The 8,818-nt window shown below is 34.7% G+C and overlaps 2 protein-coding genes across 3 annotated transcripts; one reads left to right on the top strand and one right to left on the bottom strand.

Annotated features, from left to right (window-relative positions):
* Positions 1–85: 85 nt before the first annotated feature.
* Positions 86–3,410, bottom strand: LOC117116042 (protein Churchill-like). The gene is made up of 4 exons (XM_033259981.1): positions 3,214–3,410; positions 2,684–2,822; positions 1,124–1,194; positions 86–258 (listed from the first exon to the last, which is right to left on the bottom strand). The coding sequence occupies exons 1-4, from the start codon at positions 3,250–3,252 to the stop codon at positions 166–168; spliced, it is 342 nt and encodes a 113-aa protein (XP_033115872.1). The 5' UTR covers positions 3,253–3,410; the 3' UTR covers positions 86–165.
* Positions 3,411–3,595: 185 nt separating this feature from the next.
* LOC117115972 lies at positions 3,596–7,378 on the top strand. Of its 2 annotated transcripts, none has more exons than XM_033259873.1 (6): positions 3,596–3,707; positions 4,226–4,490; positions 4,750–4,883; positions 5,361–5,554; positions 5,963–6,124; positions 7,113–7,378. In XM_033259873.1, exons 2-6 carry the CDS (start codon positions 4,234–4,236, stop codon positions 7,182–7,184), a joined length of 819 nt encoding a protein of 272 aa, XP_033115764.1. In that variant the 5' UTR covers positions 3,596–3,707; positions 4,226–4,233; the 3' UTR covers positions 7,185–7,378. The 2 variants fall into 2 exon arrangements, with proteins under 2 accessions (XP_033115764.1, XP_033115765.1); XM_033259874.1 differs by lacking the exon at positions 3,596–3,707 and adding an exon at positions 3,884–3,987.
* Positions 7,379–8,818: the final 1,440 nt, after the last annotated feature.

The raw sequence follows: 8,818 nt of genomic DNA, 5'->3' as shown, positions 1-8,818 counted from the left end.
TCATAGCACTCCTTTCTTGATACCCATAATGCACACAGATAGATTTCAACCAGTCAAATACTGCAAAAGGAAATGCCCCTTTTCAAAACCCCAATTTGAGGTTCCTGGTCCTGCATCCGTGATCCACTCCACTGGAACATGCTTAGAACCCAATTCAGCATTCCTTCAAAATTGTACCGTCTGTAACCTAGGATCATCTGGGAGCACACTGACTGAGGTAGCACTTCGTCCACAAAGTAAACAAATCATCTCATATTCCTGTGTAAAAATATGCATAATATGTGATTCCTTAAAGAATAGAATGAATTTGTTTAGTTACAGTATTCAAATTTATATAATAATATACCAAGCCATCACATCTTACATGATCGCTGTCCAAATCAATGAAACTTTCCTCTCAGCCCCACCCCCTTTTTTTTTTTATTGTTGCTAAGGTACCACAAAATGACAGTAGTTAAAACCATATTTCTGGCCCTGTTCTGATTGGTCAGTTAAGTTTGATTGACACACTGGAAAGGTCCATTCTATATCTTGTTGCTGGTATTATTTGTTTATAAAACAAAGATCCAATTTTCACCTACTATAGAATACACAATCATAATTTTTTTTATGTTTTAAAAAATCAAAAATTATAAGTAAAAAGCCTTATAAGTTTCTTTCAATTTGAAAACAAACTGAAATGAAAGTATGGTGTTGGTTCATGCTAATTGTTAACATCTTTATGTAAAAAGGTAACTTTAAACATGCACTGATGGATGAATGCATGATAGATGAACAAACCCAAAAAATAAAATGGGGATGTAGTATTGTTTGGTGATTAATGCTTGCCTTCCAATCCCAGGGTCCTGGGTTCAAATCCTGTGATATACAGGATTTTTTCTCGCAATTAAACACATTTCTACTCCCTAAGCCTCATAACAAGACTTCGCTGATAAAAGCATCACATTATTTCATTTTTAAGAGGGCCCCTGAATATCAGCCGACCTAGATATTCTGGGTCAACCTCTATAAATATGCTTTAAAAAAATGAAAATGAATGCAACTTTTAAACGTATGTATGGTGAGAAAATATGCACTTAATAAATTTATTGAATTTAGTGATTCTATAATTCCAGTACACTACCTGATATTCACCATCGACACAGAATGTATAACTGTGTTTAGCAATCAAATGTCCACAAGCACCACATACATCTATAAAAAAAATAAAAAAAACCACAGCACCTGTTTAACAATATCAACACAGTGCACAACAGCCAATCCAGACTTGAATACAGAATGATTACATTACAGTGTATGTTCAATAGATGTGAACTTATTATTGATTATCATCATGTGGATTGCTGCTTTAATGCTGTCTAACCAGTGGCAGCAACAGCAAAAGGCCAGGGGGACATTTTTTTCAGTAAGACAAAGATGGATTCTCCTGTCATCAGATGCCACTTTAGGTCATCAAACTAAAAATATTAATTCGTCACTCCAACCAAGCAGCCGTCCCGAGGCAAAAGAACGTAAACTAACATTTTTGTCGATTTTGAGATAATATTATTTGTCTGAATTACCTGTGAAAATTTCAGGTCTCAATAATGAGTCATTTCGGAGATATCACCACCTATCTTTAAGCACAAAACTTAAAATCTAGTGGTTTTCTGTGGCAAAACAAGATTATGGGGCAAAACAATGTGAAATTTTAAAATTTTTTTTATTTTTATTATTGAAAAATGTTTTGTATTTTTATATGTAATTTTTATCTCTTATATCTTATTTATATTTTTATTGTGTTTGGCGACCCACTCGATAGAGATTTGAATCCCTTTTTGGGAAGCCTGCCTCTTTTTTATCTTTTTTTTGGTGTGTTCATATTGTAATCTGTTGAGGCGAATAAATGAATTGAATTGAATCTATGATAAAGATATGTTGTTTTGCCGCAGAATGGTATTCAAAAATTGTCTTCAGCTGATGGAGGCAAAATGAAATGGTTATTGGTGTTTTTATATCAATAAGCTTAACAGCGACGTATGAACAAGCCAGTTAATACATATGATTGCTTAAAATGTTTCAAGTTACGTTGTTTTGAAACGGTCGCAAAGTTGTGTTTGTACAGTGTAAAAGTAAAGTTAGGAGAATAACCCATAATTTGCAGCGTCATTGTGCTGAATTGCGTATGGGCATGGTCCATGACTACCTAGCAGCCGTAAAGAGGGGCTTATTTACAGTAGGTACATGTTCACATCATTCCACAACGATAGGGGCTGAAATGAACCATAACATCGGGGTAACCCCCTCCCCTTCCGAAAGATGCAATGGGTTCTTTTAAGTGCACACAAGCCAGAAAGATATATCACTAGGCCTCTATTTTAAATCCTCATCCGAGAAGACTTGGTTCTACCAACTGAACCCTAGACGAAGAGCGGCTGGAAATAGTGTTGTTGTTAAGGCTGTAGTTAGCGTCGCCCCTGCCTTACCACTCGGCTACTCGACTCTACAACTTTTACCATCCTCATTCATAAAAAATCTACCTAATGATCCCCACCATTCCAGGAATTTTACTTTGGGTACACTGACCGGTCTGTTGATCAGACAACGTGTTGTACATATGAGACCTCCTGTCTGCAAAATTACTAGATCCACCACTATTTCATTTAGTGGATTAATAAAGTATGAAGATTTCTGTTTAACATACGCTGGTAACTGATGGTCTCCACATCATCTTCATCTGTTTCAACTGTGCGTCCTTGTAACTTGATTGGCTCCTTCTTGTTGCACTCTTTACAGCACTGAAAGTTTATCATATAGGACCCACTATCTAAGCAGGTTTCTCCCTAGAAATATAGAAAATTTGAAACAATTTAACCCGATGGCTATTCCTATCCTGTTTAATCAAAATAAATGCCTGTCGGAATATTGAATAGACCTATTCAGTCTATACCAAGAATACTTACTTATGCTAAGGTAAGGGCATGGTACCTCATGCATAATGCGCAGGGTAGTCCTAGATGGTCCTAGAATTGACCTGTCCTTTAGTTTAGGACCTTGGCCTATGATCGATCGTGTTCCTCTAGCAAGGCGCTAGCCTAAGCTAGGGCCCTAGGCCCTACCTACCTAGCTAGGATCTAGGCCTAGCTAGGCTTAGTCTAGGTGGCCTAGGCCTAGCCAATTATAATTAGCAAGCAATGTATAGTAGAATAGAAAATTGAATTTCTTATTGCATACCCTGTCTGGATAATTCTCTTTCGTACAATCAATACACATTGTTAGTTGAATTGCTGTCGCCTGTATGGTACATCTTTGCTTTTCGCTTTGTTTACAAAAATTCACGCGACAAGGTTGAAGGCCTAGGTCGAATTGCTGGTGGCATTCGCTCGACTCAGATTGGTAGTCTCTCTGTTGTCCCTGAGCTTCCTCTATCGACAGCGCGATTTTCACGCCTCTCCTCCCCAGTCAGCTGATCTTGCTTCAATGTCCAGGGTGCGTCGCGTACGCATTATTCGACCGGAAATCCGATTGAAACTTTAAACCAATCGGAGTTGGGGATTTAGGGGCATGTGACCAAGGATTTGCAGGCGGTGACCCGGGCCGACCTAGGCCTAGATCCGATCCCAGCCAGACAAAAAAATTTGTTATGAATGAATAAATGAATGACTCGGAATCAGGGGCACTCAGAAGTTAGTTTTTGCAAAAAGGCCGAAGTTATTTGCTGCAAGAAGGTTTTTGGATTATGAATTTTTTACTCTGAACCTTTATTTTAGGCTCTGCTTGGTTAGAATTCTATACAAAGTCAATTAAAAAGTTAACTTCTGATGTGTTTGTATAAACGGGCCCTCTTTTGATGCTAAACTTAAAAATCAGTGTCAGGAATGTTTCTTGCTTGCTGGAGCGGCAGAGAGAGAGAGTCGCATCCCAGACCATAAATAGGCCTAGCCTAGGCCCTATCCTAGGCTATGCCCTACCTAGGCCTGCAGTGATAGCCTCCGGGGATACCTCAAGGTAGTCTTGTTGAAATCTTTTTTTTTCAACCAGCATTATGTATTATTATTATATATTTTTTTATGCACGGTTGTAAATTATCTTCTCGTAAATTGACTTCTCTGGGGCGCACGTTATTTAATAGGTCTAGGCCTTGGCTATGCCTAGGCTAAATTGATAGTAATTTTACTAGGCCTAGGCCTGTGGTAGTAAAATGTACAATATTTGATGACGTCATTTTTTTTTTTTCTATCAACAGGTTAAACTATGAGTCTAGGTCTAGTTGAAGAAAAACGCATAAACTTCGCCAATGTTCTTAAGAAAGCTTGTAAAGATGCAAGAAATGGAACAGTTATGATTGTTCCAAAATTCAATAACTTTACAGATGCAGTTGGTCTTCTGAGAGAATTCAATGTCGATGACAACCAAGATAATACATTTCCATTTATAGAGTCAAACAGCCCTTCAAAAATGCTCTCTCCAACTTCCCAAGGGTCTACTACATGCACGGAAAGCAATTCAATGTAAGTATGACAGATGTAGGCATAGCAGTACAAGTAGATGTTTTGCTTACATCTTCAACATTATCTGCTACTGGTTTATACCATAGAGAAAGTGTTTCTGACAATTTCAATATATCCCATTAACGAGTTTAAGATTGTTTTAAAAGACAAACAGGAACCGCTTATGATTTTGATCATCATCATTTAAATTGTGATTGTTTAAAAAACTGAATAAATAATGAAATGAAATGAATCTAATACAGATTATTTGATTTTTCAGAAACGATATGGATATACTTTCTGAAAGAGAGTATGAAGAATTGTGTAGCAATAAGTGGCTGAATTCCATTGGGAAAGAAATTCTGTGTAAACAAAATATTATGGACGAAGACCAAGATTTTTTGGGAATAATAGGTAATAATCATTAGCAAGTAAATAATATTTATTGGTTTTAAGGTTTGTCCACACTATCAAATATAATGCGAAAAAACGTGTATGATGTTCCCACATATCAGCATGATAATGTCATATTATATCCAAACAATTGCATATGACATTTATTTGTCACATAATATTTGATAGTAGGACAAAAATTTAGTCTAATATATCTGTATAATATTTTTGAGAATCTCATGTAATGGTATTAATAAGTACATTTAATATTAATTAATAATTTGTAATAGTGTAAAGCATACAGTATAAAGTGTTTTATCATACTTACTTCCCTTTACTCATGAATAAAAATGATGATGTCTAAATGACTTACATTAAAATAAAACTATTTTCCATTTTTAGAAATTGTTTGATAACAATACTCTATTTTTTTTAATTGTTTCAAGTTATCATTTTCCATAAATATTATGATTTAATACTTTTATTTGTGGAATCAAGGTGAATTGAATGTAGTAGAAAAGAGGTACACTGGTGATCTTTCAATGTTTTATGAAAGCGAAGGGAAGCAGAATACAATTCCTTGTTATCCAGAAACATTCACAGAGCAAGGCTTCCAAGACTTGTCAGTTTATTTTGTCCAGGATACAGCTAGAGGTACAATTCAACAGGAACAACATATGGATGCCAGATTTGTAAGTCTGTGTCAATGCTTGCCATCTAATACCAGTGTTTACCAGCGCTCAAATCCCAAAAAAATTGATAATTTACAATCATAATCACAAAACCAAATAAAACTATTCAAATAATTATTTTATAATAATTAAATTTAATAATTACAAATTTAATAAATAAAATAAATTTAAAAAAAAAAATTAAAAAATAAATAAATTAAATAAAAATTTAATAAATTATTTTATAGTTTTTTTTTTTCTTTTATTTACGCCTAAGTATAGGACATTATGCTGTTATTTATCAACAAAGCTCTTTTGGGTCACGGTGCTAGATTGAGGGCCTTATGGGGCCCTAGGGGTCGGCAGCCCTGCGGATGAGAGTGCATAATTTTTTTTTACTATATTCAATTTGCAATGATATTTTTATAGCAACCATATGCAAAATGGAAACATCAGTCTCCAGAAGAACTTGAAAGGAAGGAAAAAAATCGACTGCGAAGTAAAGCTTATCGTTTACGAAAGAAGTTGCAGTTGGAAACTCTCCGACGAGAAGAAGAAGGTGCTAAAATTGCAGAAGAAGTAGCAAACAAAGTGTGTTGGCAAAGTCATTAAATAGACACATTTATTTTTAAAATAAAAAATCACATAATATTTTCATATTTCATAATATTATACTGTAAACGAATGCCTTAATTGAACTGTTATTCGGTCACTAAAGAAAACAATTTCAAAAACCAAAAGCTTGTCCCAATTATGCTTAATTTTACAAACATAAAACAGTACTTAAAAATAAGTACTGTAGATGATTTCTATATAATTGGAAGTAAGTATTATGGATCTTGTTTGTCCATTGTAAAATTATTTGCCTTTGAGTTCGAAAATTACTGAAATTGTCAAATTTCCAATTGTATATTTTATATAATTTTGACAAATGAAAATTAAAAATTTTTTTTTTTAATAATGTTGAATAGTGGTTAAGATGCTTGCCAAAATGCCTCAGATGTTGTTTTCGGGCGTCTAGAAGACATAATTTCCTGGGGGTATGTCGGACCCCCTAGGATAGTGTTATCTCGATCGACACAACTTTCGGCCCCCCCCCCCTTGGACATCTCTGGATCTGCAGGCCCATATCCCACCTTTTGTAGCAAACCCCCCTCTTTTCTGGCGAAACCCCCTCTTTAAATTTCCCAAATAAGTCCGCCAACCAAAATAATGCACTGCATACCCACCCAGACACAGACATTTTCAAACATATCTACTTTTATAGCATTATTCAGACCCATAAAGAACACAAAAATCCTTGTGCTTTGGGGGTTTCGCCGACCCCACCGGGGCTTCGACTGTGGAACTCACGCCCAGAAAACCCTCCCCCCCTTGGAAGAACCTGGCTAAGGGCCTGATCTGGCCCTGAAAACAGCTCCACTCCCTAAACCACATAAAGACTCTTTACTGATAAACGCATCACATAATTTCATTTATGTAAAGAGGGCCCCTGAATATCAGCAGACCTTCTAGATACGCTGGAAGGATCACACTCTATAAATATTTTTTTTACGTATTTTACTTATTTTTTTGTTAGGAAAGAGAGGTTGCAGATAGAAAACATGAGCTATCAGCAGGATGCCAATCTGAAGTCAACCAACATACCTGAATATCCAATTCTAAGGAGGATCAGCCCGAATATTCAATTAATGAATTAATATGCAACTACTGTATCTTTTGCTTAATGTATTATGTAATTTAACTGGTTTAAAATGCAATATACGAAAACAGCAATGTTGTGTGTATGCATACAATTCTGATCCAAGTTACTGTTCTTATATTCTGTACCAAGTTTAGAATGCTGTGTTGAAAAAATGTCTGGTTTTTATTTCTCATTGTTGAATTCAAAAGGTTATTACTGTCTCTTATACACATCTAGATGTGTATAAGAGACAAATATATATATATATATGTATATATAATATATATGTGTGTTTGTGTGTGTCTGTGTGTGTGTGTGTAGATATATTTAATAATTCCAATGTGCAATATTTGATGTATAAATGAATTTAATGTATAAAGTTCAGCTGCAATAAATGTTTATATTTAAATTTTAAAAGCTGTAAAACTTGCTATAAACATTACCTGTATCTATATAAATTAAATGTCCCAATATTCTGTTGTAATAAATTACTAAAATCATAGAATATTTAACTTGTGTTTATGATTTTATATTTATGTTTTGTGATAAAAATATTATGATAATCTGCCTAAACTGTTTATTATTTTAATTACTGTTTAGTTAAATAATACAGTGGCGTACGCTACCTATAAGTCAGCATGGCCACTGTGATAAATAGAATTATGCCATTGGCTGGAGTAAAATTACAGTATGCTACCGAATGCTACGCTTCAAATAGTGGATAAACATGACTGCCTGGCCGTAGATTTAACAAACATTTTGGAACTAAGATACACAGCAATTAGGTATGCAGTACTTATGGTATTCAAAATAGCGTATTTAGCTAAAAATTGATTTAATACGTTCGCTGCCACACCCCCTTACTTGCCTTTTAAGTGAGGAGGCTGTAGGAAGCGGTCCAGGTTCAATGACTGGACCAGTATTATCACCAATCAATTTCGTTTGTATGCCTAGTTTTCCATTTGATTGATGTGAAAAGACAAACAAACACACACACATAAACATCCACGTACAGGCACGTAGTTAGATTTCACAATTTGTGTTCGTTCTTTAAATTATAAATATAATTACTATTCATCAATTTTCCGTGTCTCCAAATCGTATTTCATTATTAGGGTTATTTTCATGGCGTTGTTAGTGTAAGATAATACAATAACTCTATTGAATATAATCTCCACTCACTAATAGGCCTGTGTTTTGTACCACAAAAAAATTACAATCAGGATCGATATCGGATGCGAGCTTACCTAGCAATCTTATTCATTAAAATGAGTGTTCAACATGACAACATGAAATGCATAATATTTCGTTATTTTTATTGCATAAATTACAGTAGGCCTACTTACAGTCAGTTGTTACGGTATATATTTAAGCCGCCTTTAAAAGTACTTTTATATAAATCAATAATGTTATACTGTTTCCACGGTATATGAACACAATTGTACATCGCATTATCATTAGCACAAACGTAGTGACGTTAGTGTAAAATAAGGATAATTTTCTGTGATGCCTCATGTTTTGCAATCTCAACCTGGTGCCGTGCAGTATTAACTGTTGAAGTGCCACTGGATTGCCAACTACTGTAGCCATATTATTATGGT

Source organism: Anneissia japonica, unplaced genomic scaffold (genome assembly GCF_011630105.1).
Source record: "Anneissia japonica isolate Jap-2015-1 unplaced genomic scaffold, ASM1163010v1 scaffold287743_len2803612_cov181, whole genome shotgun sequence".
Lineage (NCBI taxonomy): Eukaryota > Metazoa > Echinodermata > Crinoidea > Comatulida > Comatulidae > Anneissia > Anneissia japonica.
Note: the sequence above shows the minus strand (reverse complement) of the source record. Positions and strands in the feature narration are given on the sequence as shown.

What these genes read in the sequence shown, in the direction of transcription:
- LOC117116042 (XM_033259981.1), bottom strand. Translation starts at nt 3,252, where the DNA reads ATGTGTATTGATTGTACGAAAGAGAATTATCCAGACAGG. An exon ending in AAGAGAATTATCCAGACAGG is followed by an intron (nt 2,823 to 3,213) that starts GTATGCAATAAG and finishes CTATATTTCTAG; the next exon opens with GGAGAAACCTGCTTAGATAG. An exon ending in GTGTCGATGGTGAATATCAG is followed by an intron (nt 259 to 1,123) that starts GTAGTGTACTGG and finishes ATTTTTACACAG; the next exon opens with GAATATGAGATGATTTGTTT.
- LOC117115972 (XM_033259873.1), top strand. Translation starts at nt 4,234, where the DNA reads ATGAGTCTAGGTCTAGTTGAAGAAAAACGCATAAACTTCGCCAATGTT. An exon ending in AGATTTTTTGGGAATAATAG is followed by an intron (nt 4,884 to 5,360) that starts GTAATAATCATT and finishes TGTGGAATCAAG; the next exon opens with GTGAATTGAATGTAGTAGAA. An exon ending in CAGAAGAAGTAGCAAACAAA is followed by an intron (nt 6,125 to 7,112) that starts GTGTGTTGGCAA and finishes TTTTTTTGTTAG; the next exon opens with GAAAGAGAGGTTGCAGATAG.